This window comes from Macrobrachium nipponense, chromosome 2 (genome assembly GCF_015104395.2).
Source record: "Macrobrachium nipponense isolate FS-2020 chromosome 2, ASM1510439v2, whole genome shotgun sequence".
Lineage (NCBI taxonomy): Eukaryota > Metazoa > Arthropoda > Malacostraca > Decapoda > Palaemonidae > Macrobrachium > Macrobrachium nipponense.
The window spans coordinates 21,388,688-21,406,187 of record NC_087201.1 but is presented as its reverse complement, the minus strand read 5'-3'; the positions used below and the strand labels follow the sequence as shown (position 1 = coordinate 21,406,187).

The 17,500-nt window shown below is 37.9% G+C and overlaps 1 protein-coding gene across 1 annotated transcript in view; it reads left to right on the top strand.

Annotated features, from left to right (window-relative positions):
- Positions 1 to 17,500, top strand: part of LOC135220476 (A-kinase anchor protein 9-like) — a 465,336-nt gene that overhangs the window by 212,227 nt on the left and 235,609 nt on the right. The window contains 1 exon segment of the mRNA XM_064257603.1: positions 720 to 866. Within this exon segment, the coding sequence (XP_064113673.1) occupies positions 720 to 866 (147 nt within the window).

Genomic DNA, 17,500 nt, shown 5'->3' with positions numbered 1-17,500 from the left:
GTTAATACAGCACAGATGTTTAGGTAGGAGCTTTTAACCTTATAAATAACCATAATCACGAATAAATTGGAGTTTGTCACTTTTAATTTATCGCAGCAATTGTCAATTCAAAAGCTGGATGGTTGAATCAGCTTTTGATTAAACAAAAAATTACAATGAACCTACCAAAAAAGAGCTTGGGACTCAAATATTATAGATAAAATCTTCCTCTGGATCCCTTGGTTTAATACTGCCTCTCTGTAACTCTTATCCTCATTCATTACCCGCCTGAAGAGAGAGTTGATTCTCTGAAATATAGTATTAACTTTTTACATTTTTGTTTTTAATGGCTCCTTTTTATTAGATGGAATTCTGTTGTAACAGAAAATATTTCAGTCAATATATATATATATATATCTATATATATATATATATATTATATATATATATATATATATATATATATATAAGCGAATAGCACAGGAAATGATAGGCAGAATCCAAGCGCTTTCGTCTTTACTAAGACATGTACTTAGTAAAGATGAAAGTGCTTGAATTTCTGCCTATCATTTTCCTGTGGCATTCGCTTATTTAATGAAGTCAGAGCATCCACTGTGATTTTTTAAGGCACATATATATATATATATATATATATATATATGATATATATATATATATATATATATTTAGGTTTGTCACTAATTTACATGGTGAATTATCTGTATTTCATTTCATTACAGATCTCAGAACAGCGAGACACCATCTCTAGCTTAGAAGTCCAGTTGGATGCAAGAAGCAAGGCTGAGAAAGATCTCTACATTCAGAATGAGAATTTGATGACATCTTGTAATGAGTACAAGAAAGAAAATCATGAATTACAGTCCAAGGTATTGAAATGTTTGTTATTTATATTTATAATGTTCAGTAAATGTAGAGTGGACTTTTAAAGTATATTCAAACTCATTGGAATGAAATTAGTATATATACTATATAACATTTTTGTTATGAAATGTGGCCCAAGGTAAATTTATGCTTTTTGATATATGAAAATAATGTAAAAAAAAATTTAGCTAAGGTTCACTTAAGAATTCATTACAACATTTATAGAAAAGAAGGAAAGAAAATGCATGCAATGGTTTGAAGTATAGTTATCAAAAGCAAGGCATATGAAATGAACCTTATTGTCTGTTGAAACTTTCTTGGCTCTTCATCTGTTCTTGATAAATTTTACTCCAATTTTCTGTAGTATGCTAAGTCTCTTTATCATATAAGATGTCATGCTTCACCTTTGGTAAGATATATTTGTGATGTATTTCAGTGTTCTGATGTGAACATTATACCAATATTAGGATTTCATAATGTATAAAAGGGATTTTGACGTAGGAAAAATCTATTCTGTGACGAGGAAGCCGTGTCGCCCAGTGAAATATGTCTGCTTTAGCACTATTTCTAGTAAAATATTGCTATAATACCAGAGAACTGCTAAATTGGACATGTCAGAAGCTTCTGACTCGCTCACCTATATAAAAGGTGTCGGTATAAAACTGGGGCGAGTGTTAAACACTACCACAGCAACCCCTCCAATTAGCCTTTTCCTCATCAAAAGACCCTAAAATACGGGGAGCCGACCCATAGGTCACACCTAGCTACCCCGTTGAAGGCGTCTGTGACGTCATACTTATCGATAGCAATGAAGCTTGGTGCACTGCAAGGGGGGGGAAAAAACCAGGGGGGGGATTTACACTGGCGACACGGCTTCCTCGCCCAGAAATAGATTTTTCCTACGTCAAAATCCCTTTTCTGGGCTCAGCCGTGTCGCTCCGTGAAATTGTACCAGAGAAACACCAAGCTACATCACCCTGTGAACGAAATAGAATATTAAATTGTATAAATTAACACCATACACCTCAAGTCAAATAACCAAGAAATGTGCTGCGGTCGGTAGAATGTTAATAATGCTGGCATAATGGAAAATATTCATATGACACAAGGACAGTACTATATTGATGTTGTAGCAGGAGACACTGACCTCCCTACAGCTATTGCATGATATTTAAGATCCTCCAAAGACTTAAGATAATGCTTTGGAAAATCCAGTGCGACTTCCAACCAGTATACTTCTTCAGATCATCAAAGTTCATATATTTGAAGAAATTTACAAAAGTTGTTATAGCCCGAATACCACGCGCTTTGGGAAAGGACCCTGGGCTGACTTTCTTGGTAAAATACAAAAACTGCTGCCAATGCCCTTTAGAGATATGGTACCACCACCGCCCCACATGAAAAGGGGGGGAGGGGGGAGGGGGGGCCTTCGGAAAGGGTAGATGTTCTAGATAAATAGTCCTTAGGAGTTTTAACAGGACATAAAGAAGGATGTTGCGGAATCAGAACAACCTTCCATGGGGATCACCTTACCAAAGGGTTCTTATTCTTAGCCATAAAATATTTATTTGGTGAAAGCAACACGTCACCCGAGGAAAGGAATTCTATATGCCCTTGGCCACTAGATAAAGATGACATCTGCGATGTTCCGGCACCTGAAGCCAGACTTAATAAAAACAGTGCCTTACGCAAAAGGGTTTGGCAATCACATTTGAAGTTGTCTGTTTTAGAGTCTAACCTGAGAACATCGTTAAGAAACCATGACATTGACGACGGCCTGTGAATAAGCCGCAGGCGTGCATAAGCCCTTGGGATTGGGGTGAAATAAGACTCAGATAGATTTATAATAAACCCGAGAAGAAAAATCTTTTTCAGAGCTGATTTAGTGGTTGTTATTGTGGCAACTACCAAGCCTTGTTCGAATAAAGTCCTGAAGAATGTTATAGCCACGTTCATTGTCATTACTTTGACATTTGATTCCCTGAGAAATGTAGGCAATTGTTTAACTGCTGAACCATACTGGCGAAGTGTAGATTCTCTTTTGTCTGACTCCAAGAACAAAATGTTCTGTGGATCAATGTCCCCTACCCTCCTACCTGCAAACTTCATGAAATCCATAAAGATAGGGTTTTGTGAAGACCTGAGGAATCGAACACAGTCACCGTTTGAACTTGTTGCGACAGCCTCAAGTCCGGGAGAGGGTGAGGACGAAGACCTAGTTCCAGGAGAAGGGGAAACCAATTGTTCTTGGGCCAGTAAGAAGCTATGAGAGCCACCTGACCTTTGAAGGATTTCAACTTGTGCAGCACCTTCAGGAGAAGGTTCACTGGAGGGAATAAATAAACCTCCCTCCACTGGTTCCAACCTATACTCAGGGCGTCCGTAGCGTATGCTAGAGGGTCCATATTTGGGGCTACGTAACAAGGCAGCTTGTGGTTTGCCCCTGTAGCGAACATATCTACTTCCAGACCCGGTACTCTCCTACAAACCCTCTTGAAGGATTCCTGGTCCAGTGACCATTCTGACTCCAGGGGGACTGACCGGGACAGTGCGTCTGCTACTACATTGTGGACTCCTGCCAGATGGGTAGCTGATAGATGCCAGGTGTTCTTGTCAGCTAGAGAAAAAGTAGCTATCACCACGTGGTTCACATGACTTGACTTTGAACCACCTCTGTTTATACCGTGTATCACTACCGCACTGTCGAGAGCCAATCTGATAAGAGTCTCCTCCGGAGGACGGAGCTTCATTAAGGTCAGAAACACTGCCATAGCTTCCAGGATGTTGATGTGAAGCTTTTGGAACTGAGGTGACCAAGTTCCCTGAACCTTGTCGTGCTGTGAATAACCTCCCCAACCTGACAGTGATGCGACTGTATGCACCAGTAGGGACGGGGGAGGGAACTGCAACTGCAACTCTTTGGCTAGGTTTCGGCCATTGCCCATGGACGAGGACGTTCCTTGGGAATCAGAGGTACCCGGCCGAACTTGTCGCGACGCTTGGCATTGGCCTTTGAACGTCAAACTCGATTGATGTCCTTGAGCTTGGCTTTCAACAGAACGTCTGTGACTGAGGCAAATTGGAGCGAGCCTAGGATCGTCTCCTGATTCCTTCTCGAAGCCTTTTTGCATTTTAAGAATTGGTTTGTTACCTTGGCATCCCCTTCCCTGATGGAATGGAAAGATTGTGTGAATCCAAGCCCCAATGGATACCTAGCCACTGGAACTTGGATTCTGGGGCCAATCGGGACTTGGTCCTGTTGATCTTGAAACCTATATATTCCAGGAAAGATATGACCTCGTCCATGGCTTTCATATACTTGTCTTTGGCCATCTCCCAGATTAGCCCAGTCATTTAGGACGCCACCACCAATAAAACCTGAGACCTTAGCTCCTGCACCACTACCTCCGCCAGTTTCGTGAAAACCCTTGGGGCTATATCAGCCCGAAGGGCATCACCTTGAAGGAATAGGCTTCTTTCCCTAGTTTGAAGCACCCAGGAATGGATGGAAGTGCCGAGCCATCGGGACATGATAATAGGCATCTGTAAGATCTATAGAGGTGGTCACGCCCCCACGGGGAAGTAAGGCCCGTACCTGAGAGATGGTCAGCATTTAGAACTTGTCGCAAGGAATGTACAATTTAAACGGGACAAATCTAAGATTACCCTTCTTTGGTCGGTCCCTTTCTTTGGGACACTGAATAAACGACTCTGAAATTTCAAGTTCTTTGTCCCGGAGACTGCTCCCTTCTGGAGAAGATCCCTGGAGTAATCCATCAACCCTTGGGTTGGATGCTGATAGATGGATACTATGCTTTCGGCTCAGCTGCTGAACCCCCAACGATGTTAAAAGAGATACAGCCTGCCTCCTATTTGAGGAACTTCATTGAGATGATGAGGGTCAGGTTCCTTTTCTGACCATGCACCTCTAGCTCGCCCTTGGGCTTCTGTTCCTCCACGCTGACGAAAGGGGCCTCTAGCCCTGCAACCCCTAGCAACCTTGGTAAAAGGTTGAAATACCCGATTCTCATAGACCGGGTTAAAAGCAGGCGACACTGAATACAGTGGGGGAACCTGTTGGCTAGCCGACGGCGAAAGGAAGACAAATTGATGCTGTTGCCGAGGCTTAGTCTTAGAAGATGAAGGTTGGGGAACTTGCTGAATTAGAACAGCTTGTAGCACAGGATGCTGTTGCGGAACTTGGAAAGGTTGGTACCATCTTTGACCCTTCCTAGCCCTAAAACTAGAGGAAGAAGACTCTAATTTCCTTTTGAAAGGAATGCCCCAACGCAATCTGATGCTTTGATTAAAACATGATGCCTCGTTCTGAACCTCGTTTACTGCCGAAGCTGGGAAGAGATCTGCACCCCAGATTGAGGAAGCCAGAAGCTTGTTGGGTTCGTGCCTGATCGTAGCCTCGGATAGAACATGCTTCCTGCCATTTCTCTTAGTAACCGGAAAGCCGTACGAGTCACATTGCATGCTTAAAAGTAACTACTCCGCAATGACCTTAAACAGCGGTTCATGAGCGTACTCCAGAGCCGCCGTCTCCGTCATCACTAGAGAGTTAAGAGACCTTGCAAGACGTGTCCTAGCATCAAATTCGGCTTGGATCAGTGCGTCTGACAGAGGCGCTCACCAAACAAGTTGATTGCACAGTTTGGCTTAAGCTTGCCTACCGAGAATGTAGCCGGCAAACTTCCCACAAATTCTCCCTACCTGGGAGTAGCAATGATGTGGGATCTGTCTCGCTAAGCTGGGGTTCTTCCCGAGTCACTGCCTGAAGGGTAAGTCCTGTTACCTTTTATGTAAAAGTTAAGGAGTTCCTGTCATCAGAAGTAAACATCGTGAAAGGGCTTTTAAATGCTGTTACCTTAGTATTTGAGCAGATCCACTTCTAGGCTCCATATCCATACTTGATGAGCCTGATTGCTAGAAAGGATAACAGTCCCTTGGAGACCTTGTCCTTCCTAATCGAAGCTGCCTCCATAAGCCTAACATAACCTATAAATGGTGGCCATAACCTTTCGGGGGAAGAACTCGAAATCCTCGAGTATACGTGTACCACAACCTTCTGCAGTCAACATCCCGCTAACAAACGGAGCGAAGTTCGCTACCCTCCAAGGATCACCAGGGTGGAACGGAGGGAGCGTGGACCCATCAGGCATGCTCTGACCTTGCACCAAGTTACTAGGAGGTGCCAGAACTGCCGACTCCTGTCTGAGACCTGCAATCAGGGAGTCCTGTGCACCTAAACTTTTAAAAACACCCTTTCAAACCTTGCTGCGACTGAACTGACTAAGCTAGCAAGACCACTGACCTGATTTAAAATATTCGTGTTGAACAGGTCTTTGCCGACTAAAGGGGAACCTTCCAGCCCTCCCTACGGTACCTTATGAGGTATCCGATCTCGAAACGTTGAAGGGATGGGACTTGAGGGGCAATGGGAAGAGTTCTCTCCTTAAGGCCTTGGATTTGCAGACTTAGAAAAAAATCTCAGCCTAGGTTTAATATGTGTATGAACCTCTGGCACCTGCCCAGGCCTTGGCTTTGGTGTCTGATTGGCTTTTAAAGCAAGGTTTTACCCAAAGGTTTTCTCTTTAATCTAGGAATCACAGAGAAGGAATGCGACCTGGGAGGGGGCAAACCTCCTGTGAAACCCATGAAGGAATTGGGAGTAAAGGGAGAGGAAGAATCAGAGTCACTCGAGGAAAGGAAAGACCCCGGTGACGAACTAGGCTAGCCTCATTAACACTGTTACCTGTAACCATATCTAGTGTAACGGGCAAATCCTCACTACTTCAAGTGAGACTACTTCCAAACCAAGGTCCAGCAACTCTGCCTCTTGCTGTTCCATAACTGAATCTTGAATTGATTTGATAATTGGTGCTGCGACTTTTGGTCAACGTATTCTGGCAGGTTTCCTGGCTGGGAAGGCTGCCATATCTTGAGGTAGAATATAAGGCTTAGCTTTCCCTACGTTCTGTCCAAAACCTCCAACCCAGATCTTGAGGGTGGAGAGTGCAGCATGCTTAACAGACTGCTCCGTCTGTAATGCAAGGAATGTGTCAATTTCGAGTAAAATCTTTGAACATTATCCTTACATATGTTGATTAATTAATGTAATTTAATTTAAAGAAATTTTTATTATTTATTTATTTTTTTTTTTTTTGTTTATTTTTTTATTTATTTATTTTTTTTTATTTATTTATTTATTTTTTTTTTTTTATTTATTTATTTATTTATTTTTTTTTTTTTTACACTAACAAAAGTAGTGTAATATAATTCCATCACAATATGCATAGAACAAGCAGTGCGGTAAACTTACTGCAACAGGTAAAACCTGTTGTACAAAGGCGTAGCAGGCAAAGCAGTTTTCGTGATGCCAGGCTACGGAACCGGTAAGCAATACTGCGCACGGGGCATGGTTCCGGCAAACATCATGGTTGCACGATCCTGTGGACCGGCAACAACACTGAGTGGCCTGTAAGTGCAATAATATATAAGAACAATTGCCGAGACTTATTAGGATTATTATGATAATAATGTCATATGCCGGAGCATTCAGGACTGAAATAATATATATATAAAATATATATGTATATATATCATATATTTACGTCCCGGGGACTGTGTAATAATTAAAACAACCCGGAGCTGTATGACCCGGGGTGGGGGGTACACGACAGTAACCCGGGACGGCCACATGAACTCGCAAGTTCCGTGGCAAAAGAAAGGAAAATATATATATATATTCATATATTTACGTCCCGGGGACTGTGTAAGAAATAAAACCACCCGGAGCTTTATGACCCGGGGTGGGGGGTACACGGAGTAACCCGGAACGGCCACATGAACCCGCAAGTTCCGTGGCAAAAAGAAAAGAAAATAAAAATAAAAATAAAAAAGAGAACTAAAATAACAAATATCATATCTCCGCCTACGGAAGAGTAACTTCCGTAAACATAGCCCTCAACGACTACCGGAGAAGCCGGAATCTAAATCCGCCTTATGCGGAGAGGTAATGTTTTCAGGCGGATGGATGTAAGCTCCGGGAGCTGAAAGAAGCAGAGCGCAACAAATCCCCCCCTCCGCTGATGGGAACGGCTGTCAGCAACAACCGAGGCGAGAGGAGCACCCAACTACTGGGGGCCCCACGTGAGGGGGAGGGAGGGAGGGCTGATGGGGTGACGATCACGTGAGCAGCGTACCCTCGCAAATAAAAGATCACAGGAGGAAAATGCAGGTCATAGCCTATGTAGGCTACCCGACCTAACATCCAACATATACATAGAGAAAATAAAATCAATTACTTAAAGCTAAAAGAAAATCATGCTTTAACACGGGGAAATGAAAATAAACTTACGTAAAATATAAAACCGCAATGAAGGCCACTCGATAACGTGGGCGCAAAAGGGAAAAACTACTTGCTACTGACAAAACGATAAGAAACGGCAAGCTGACGAAAAGAAAAAGGGAAAATTCTTGAATGAAATAAACCAAACTTAAAAATAACAGGGGGGGGGGGGGGGGGGGGGGGGGGGGGGGGGGGGGGGGGGGCGGTGGTATAAACGGCGAAGCACGAAATAAAGAAACGTGCTCGAATGAAGACCCCCGTGAAAAACATGAAAATAATGGAAAATACCAAGACATAAACGAAAATAGGATCGACTAAAAACTGCCACCCAAGAAATAAATAAATATATATATGTACTGAAATATCACATGTTACAAGCAGAGAGGAAGACCACTCGAAATCGGTACAATTCAAGGATAAGCCATAAAGGCGACTTGCCGCCCGCCCGCTACTTATAAGTGACGCCTAATAAAATCCTAAATAAAGGCAAAACGAAAGGCAAATTCACTCTCTAAATATTGAAAAAGGGCGGAACCAGTACTTAACTTGGGTGAAGAGGTAGATTGACGATCCGTAATCAAGAATAAAAATAAAGAACAAATAGCTATATTTGAACGTACGAACACGATAAGGCTATCGATAAGTATGTCGTCACAGACGGCTTCAACGGGGTAGCTAGGTGTGACCTATGGGTGTCTCTTCCCCGTAGATTTAGGGTCTTTTTGATGAGGAAAAGGCTAATTGGAGGGGTTGCTGTGGTAGTGTTTAACACTCGCCCCAGTTTTATACCGACACCTTTTATATAGGTGAGCGAGTCAGAAGCTTCTGACATGTCCAATTTAGCAGTTCTCTGGTATTATAGCAATATTTTACTAGAAATAGTGCTAAAGCAGACATATTTCACTGGGCGACACGGCTGAGCCCAGAAAATATTTTTCGGTATATACTGATATGTACAGGCAGCCCCCGGGTTACGACGGGGGTTCAGTTCTTGAGACGCGTCGTAACCCAACGAAAACGTTGTAAGCCGGAACATCGTCAAAAAATCTAAGAAAAACCTTAACTTTTAATGCTTGGGTGCATTGAAAACTATGGAAACTGCATTCTTATTTCATTTTTTATCAAAAAAACCTTCAAATAATGATTATTTTGCATTTTTGGTGTCATATTTCATCTGCCAGATCAGCATTGTAGGCGTTGTAACCCTGGAAATAATTTCTGATGAATATAATTGAAAAACGCCTTAACCTCGGAACGTCGTAAGCCGAGACGTCGTAACTCGGGGACTGCCTGTATACAGGTACTCCTCATTTAACAACCGGATTCCTTCCAGCGACCACAGCATTAAGGAATTCATCGTTAAACGCGTTATTCTCTTTACTTCAACTAATAGCATTAATTTTCAGTCATATATTATACACAGAACTAGTTTCTGACATAGCCTAATACGTGGCAAAGGTCTGACAATGCTTTTTATCATTTCTTTACTCATATATTTCAACTTCATCATTTTATATCTTCATAATGTATAATTTTCTTTAAAATAGTGTACTTTATTTAACACATTTAGCCTACATTCCCAAGGCAGTCTGGCTAATAAGTCAATACAGTGCTAAACTCTTATCAAAATCTGCACATTATTTAGCAATGACCTTCATATCCAAAATTAGGTATTTCATAATTATCACTATTAGTTTCTTTGTCATTTATTTTTATTGTAGAGGGTAGTGAGATGAAAAAAATAATGAGTTTCGGCGATCACGGGGCATTTGAATGTCGCTGTCAAAACGTAAATAGAGCACAACGCCATCTATTGACGAAAGGGAACACTAAAATATTCACTAATGGGATAAGTATTTTCTAGCATTGATAAAGATTTACGCTTGTACTTCTTACTTCTAGTATCATCTGATTTCATGGGTGACGTATGAAATATGTATGTACGTACACAGTTATATACTAAATTATCCACCTGTATCACACATAAGTCTTTCAAGCATACTAAGAGTAAGGAATTCGCGCATGCCAAATGTCTCATTGTTTAGATTGACTTAATAGACTTCTCAAGTGGAATATTTTAAAAATATATTTATATTCAAGTTAATATAGAAAAACACATTTGACTTCACACATTTTCCTTTCATTAATAAGAATTCACACATTTCTTTTCATTACTAAGAATTATTCTCATTAAAACAAAGAAGAAATGGCATAATCTTTGCTGTCTTGAAGTTGTAGACAAAAGTGGCGCCACCCATTCCCACCCATTCGGCCACACAACGAATTAATGGCGGCTGAATCAAGCCAACCAGGGGAGTTCCCAGACCATAGAATGCTGACTTTAAGAGGTTCAACTTTATAACTTTTCTTTACAAAGTATATTAAAGCCCTATTCATTGTTTTATCCATAGATTTCAAGGTTTTCAAAACCTAGGCTAGGCTAGATTATTGGCACTGAATAGCCTTTCTCTTGGCCACCATTGGCAATGTTTTTATTTTCATTTCTTTTTTTTTTTTTTTTTTATCCATGTTGGCATCGTAACTCCAAGTTGTCATAAAAACGAGTATGTCATTAAATGAGGAGTACAACGTGTAGAAAATATATATACACATATATATATATATATTATATATATATATATATATATATATATATATATATATATATATATTATATATATATATATATATATCACTATTTGTATATTTGTGTATAACTCAATCAGAAGATATGGAACATGACAAACCTATAAATAAAGGCAGATACCAAGAAGGAAAAATGATACAGTTGAGTGGTTGCTAGGCCTTTTAACCAGAATGATATGATATATATATATATATATATATATACAGGCGGCCCCCGGGTTGCGACGGGGGTTCCGTTCTTAAGACGCGTCGTAACCCGAAAATCGTCATAATCCGGAACGACTTTCTTGAAAACATGTCCACAGGGAAAAATTTCACTACTAATTTGCAATTTTTCTTAGGGCCAGGTATCTCTAAAATTATCACTAATTTACTTTTTTTTTTTTTCATGTTCAACACTGTGTATTCACAAATTACTGTATATTTTAGTTAAAATACAAGAGAGAGAGAAGAGAGGAGAGAGTAGAGAAGAGAGAGAGAGAGTTGAGAGAGAGAGGAGAGAGAAAATAACTCCTTAGGTTTCAATAGCATTGAAACATTCGAACGTCTGTAGGCAACTTTTTCCCCCTCTCTCTAAATACATATATTTCTCCAGAGAAGAGAGAAAGAGAGGACTGTGCAATTATGTTTGTCCTGTCTTATCAATTCTTTTGCCTGAGAGCGAGAGAGATAAAAGTAAGAAATAGAAACACCAAATGTATGACAAGTATCTTGTGGAGAGAGAGAGAGAGAGAGATTGTCCTTACAGTATTTAAAAGAGAGAAATGGAATGATTATTGTATTTAAAATACTCAGATATGAATTTTGTACTTATAGTATTATTATTGGAAAAATATTAATGATAAAACTTATTACATACACGTCCATGAAAATGATTCTCATCTCAGTAAGAAGAGAGAGAGAGAGAGAGATTACATAAAACCTTTAAATTCGTTGACCATTGTATGGCATTGTTAAGCTTGAGTGTCACTTGAGTTGAGGTGGGGAAATTGATACAGAAAAAGACAAAGGGAAGAATTTGTTTTGAAATTAGTTATCGTATTATTACTTCTTCTATTATTATTATTATTATTATTATTATTATTATTTGAAAATATAATAAACACGTGCATATACCATAAAAAGTCTCTCATCTCAGTAAGAAAGAGGAATTATCCTTACAAGTGAAATGGAAAGGTCATTTTCATCTCTTTAAAATGCTACCATTATGAATTTTGTAATTAAAGTTTTATTATTATTATTATTATTATTATTATTATTATTATTATTATTATTATTAAATAACTGAAACAATTATCAAAAACATTTTACATACTAGTACCCATAAAAATTCTTTCATCTCAGTAAAAGAGAGAGAGAGAGAGTGTTTATCTCTCTCTGTTTATAACGCGTCCAGCGAAAGAGAGGGAGGGAGTTACCTATGTATGACACATTATTATCTTGTGTGGCAAAAAGAGAGAGAGAGAGAGTTAACCTTAATTAAAAAGTGACATGGATAGATTAGTACGTATTGTATTTCTTTAAAATACTATCACATATGAATTTTGTAATTACAGTTATTATTATTATTATTATTATTATTATTATTATTATTATTATTATTATTATTATTTGAAAGTATTAAAAACAAATAGTACAAGTACATAAAAAATCTCGAGTCTCAGTAAATAAGAGAGAGAGAGAGAGAGAGAGAGAGAGAGAGAGAGAGGGGGAAATGTCAGGACCACATGATTGCAACACTGCAGCTCTCCCCCAGCTCTTTCCCCTCTTGGCTGTCACAGAACTTGATATATAGCTGACAGTTTTAGTACCTGGATCTCGAAAAAGGTTACTGGAAGTTACTTCAAGAAGACTGGGATTTCCTTCATTCTTCCATAATTTTTTAAATATAAGCTAAAATCTTACTAATTCACTATGGTATTTTCTTTAATGAATTGATATTATTGCTGTATAAATTAATATTAATATTTGAAAAAATAGTAAATCATTTATTTATCATACTAAAACAAACATACATCTTTGTAGTATAGAGAGAGAGAGAGAGAGAATTATAGTGATTATTTTTGTTGGAAAATACAAAGAGAGAGAGAGAGAGAGAGAGAGAGAAAAAAAAACTGTGCTAAACTATAAAGGATTCTTATCTTATCATAGTATGTGTTTTTTAAAAGCGTCGTAAACTCGGAGCGTCGGAAGTGTCAGCGTCGTAACCTCAGAACAAGCGTCGTAACCCAGGGCGGATTTTTCAATGAATATTTAAGAAAAAGTGTCATAACCTCGGAACGTTGTAAGCCGGACCTGTCGTATCCCGGGGGACTGCTTGTATATATATATATATATATATATATATATATATATATATATATATATATATATATATAGTATATATATATATATATATATATATATATATATATATATAGATAATATATATATATATATATATATATATATACATACACCCATATACATATACAGTGGACCCCCGTATTGCGTTCTCCGGATTCACGGACTCACACATTCGTAGATTTCTCTCTAGAACATTTCCTTGCGTTATTTGCAAAAAATTCACCTATTTTTGGTATTTTTCTATGAGAAATACCCACAAATTACCTGGTTTTTTTTTTATCAATTTTCTTCATAAAAATGCACTTTTTGTGATTAAATAAAAAAAAAAAACAAAAAACTGGTATAAAAATTTTAGTGGGTTTTTTTTCTTGAGTTTTGACTATAAAAATAAGAAGTTTAAAGCATTTTTATAGGGGTTCCAACTATTTGCAGGTTATAACTATTCATTTGGGGTGCCTGGTACCATCCCCTGTGAATATGGGGGAACCACTGTATATATATTTTTTATATAATATATATATTATATATATATATAATTATATATATATATTAATATCATATATATATATATAGATATATATATTATAATAGACAATACAATACATACACATGTGACAAGTTCTGGTTATAGTTATCGATTGCGGTAAGGGTTCTTATGGCGTGCCATAAGCACCGCTGGTTATCAGTGCTAAGCCCCCATTATGGAGTCCATAAATCACTTGAGTTTCGGTTAATGGGCGGTTTTTTCGGGGATGCCTGTGTGTGTATATATATATATATATATATATATATAATATATATATATATATATATATATATATATATATATATTATATATAATTACTCCTATGTCAATCCATTGGTCCACATGCTCTTTAACAAAGTCCTAAAGTGTTTGTTTTCATTGAATTAATTTCATGAGAGCATTTTGAAAATTTTTCAGAAATATGCTTGCTAGTTTTGCTGTGGGATTATCACTAACACAGTATTGCAAAGGTAGTACCTTTTGTTTTTATAAATAGTATATAGTATTTTCATAACTGCTATTACTTTTTCATGAAACTTGAAAATGCAGTTAGTTTTTTACATGTTTCTGCCAGACGCCGACATCAGATGCAAATCTTTGTTTTACATGAACCAATAATTTGTAAGAGCTTGTAAACTGAGATGTTTTACATTAACCCATAACTTTTTACATAAAAATGGATATTACTGTTTTCTTCAGTAATATTCAAGTCTCATTTCCATACCTAAGAAATTTTGTGTCCTCTGGGAGTTTTGAACTTCAAGTCAGATTGTCAACTCTTCATTCATTTAGTGTAAAGGTTATGCTCTTTAGTGTTAGTTTTTCAGCAACCCCTCCTGTTTGTTCTGGTGCTCTTGATCCTACTGCTCTGGCTCTGTTTAAAAATGTTATTTCTGTAGTTCCAGGTTACCTAACACTTATTACTAAGCCTCCCCCTGGAAACTGGATGCATTGTTTACGTACCATAAATTCTTTTCTTTATCTTGGTCATGAAGGTGTTATGTTGAACTTATTCCTCATCCTTGTCTGGAGTATTTCTCTCTTGTTTCAGGTGTTTATTTTGTTTATGTGAAACAGCATCATTGTCTTGGACTTCTTCCTACTGAGTGTGTTCGTTTGTCCAGATAAGGATTTAATAGGATTTAATTCTTTCACGCTGTCTCACTGCATTTTGTCCAGGTCTCTGTTTGGCAAATTATGTTGCGGCCACTAGTGTATCATAAATTTTTGTCTCACCCCTAATGCTATCTTTATCATTCATCCCTACATACCATAAATTTTTTATGTAAGTTACTTTATGTTTTGGTAATATTCCGTTCACCTCTCTCTAGGTACATTCATTGGGCCATTTTTAACTCTATTCTGTAGTTAGTATTTCTTTTGGCAAAGAAATTAGCATTGCTGACTTATCTGACTTTGTATTAAAAGTAAGTTTTTAACTAACTTCAGGCTGAGGCATGTCAGAATTTCAAATGTGCTATTTGTATATCTCCTATGAGTGCTACTTTTCCATGCATATTTCTATCACTGATAGGTGAGTCGGTATTCAAAAATGAAATAGTTTGAATGGATTCCCAGATAACTCCCTAGTACGTACGCTATTCTCCAGGGTGGGCGTTTCGAATGTTTTAGCTCTTGTCAAAATTCTCCTTGCTGCCATTGTGTGTAGGTACTTGTTGGTATTTCATTGTTTTAGTTGTTTGGTACTTTCTCAGTAGCACTGTGTATTTGTTCTTTGGATGCCTTCTACTGGAACCAAGGCTAAGAACATCAGATTCTGTTTGTATGATTACTATATTAGTAGGATGTTACTTTTTGAGGTGAATAAATGAACTATTTGTGCTGGCTGCAGGGTATAAAGTCTGATCGTGAGAATACGGTTGACCCCTGCCTATTCGTGGTTCCAGATTCGTGGACTCACCATTTCGAGAATTTCTCTATGGAACATATGTATACACATTATCCACAGAAAATTCACCTATTCGCAGTGTTTTTCACTGAGACATATTCACTGATTACTGTATTTTCATATAATTTTCATGACTAAATGCATTTGTTGTGATAAAGCTAATAAAATAATTAGGTATAACAATTTTTTTAGTTCTTTCTGTATTCGAACAATCAAAATAGGCAGTTTTAAGAATTTTTAGAGGGGTTTTAAGTAATCCCAGATTTTACCTATTTCTGGGGGTGGGACATTGTGGTACACATCCTCCGCCAATACCGGGGGTCAATTGTAGATCTGAGGAATGTTGGGATTTTCAAAGCACTTTTGGAAGAGATTTTAACCTTTTCTTTTGTGGTTTTAGAAAACTAGAACATCTTGTCATTGTCAAAGGTCAAGCCTGGAAGAGGCAAGTTAACCTTTTGTTTTGTTGTTTTAGAAACCTAGAAGATTGACATATTTGATTAGGCTAGCACATGAGGAACTAGCTCCTGATCTTGTTATTTTATTGAAGGTAAACATTGTTCATACGCGAACAATCCTTTGGTCTTAACAATAGGATAATTTGTAGTGCCTAGCTGGATCCGGTTAAATCCTATTGTTAAGACCTCAGGTTTGTAGCTATGAAAAATACAAATTGTCTTAGAAAATTTATCATTTGTTCATATCCGAAGAAACCTTCGGTCTTAACAATAGGATTTAACCGGATCCAGCTAGGCACTAGAAATTATCCTATTGTTAAGACTTCAGGTTTGTAGCTATGAAAAATACAAATTGTCTTAGAAAATTTGTCATTTCATAATGTTAGAGCAGTTGGGAATTCATTTAGTTTTATGACAGATTTGTTGCTTCATGATGAGATTAATGCAGTTTTGCTGCTCACTACCTTGAGTACCTATGTAGATTTGCATCTGAAAAAGGTGGTGCTGTCAGTCTGCTACTAGTAGCAGATAAAATCTTATCCTGGACTGAAGAAAGAGCAGTCATTTAGGTTGGTTGTTTTATATTCCATGGTTTTGATATTTTTGGGAGCATGAGGATAGAGATATGTATTTAATAGGATTGTACCTGTATATCATATACATTTAGTTTTAGTTGACTGTCATTTTTGGGCTTTCTGACCCAGTCATAGGGGTCCCTTCACATGGTTTGTGTTTCATTCTGAATGCATTGAAGCTTTCTCCTCAAAGCTGCTCATCACTGTACACATATGATTGCCTTGCTCCCTGAATGGAATTCGATTTCTGGCAGCAGTAAGATCCAGAAAGGATTCCAGATCAGGTAAGAGTGTTTGGGTTTCATGGAAGAAACCTTTAACTCAATTGGCTGAATAAATTTTGTCTAGCTGCACTACCAATTATCCTTTTCTCAATGTGGGAATCAGCCATCTTTAACAGTAGGTAAGATCCATCCCTTATAATATAAATTTTTAACAATTAAATTTATTATTTGGGTACTTGATATGTACTATAATAGATTCACATCAACCCCGCATCTGGTGCCTAGCCCCGTTCCATATGACACTCCTGATTGGCTAGTGATTAGCCAATCACAGCTCTGGAAACTGACCACTCTGCAGTCTCTCTCAAAGCTTCAAAGAGTTAACATCTCTGCTCCAACACCTGAAGAACATGTCTTTCAACGGATTATAATGACATATGAATTATGTACTTCAGTAAACTTAAGGGGGCCGGCTAGAATCCTTATATATGGGGGTATAGGGTGAAAAATGCAGTCATGAAAAAATTCATGGAGCTTAATTTGGCAATGGAGAATATGTATACTAAATATTTCGTCAAAAATTCCTCTTACTTTCGTA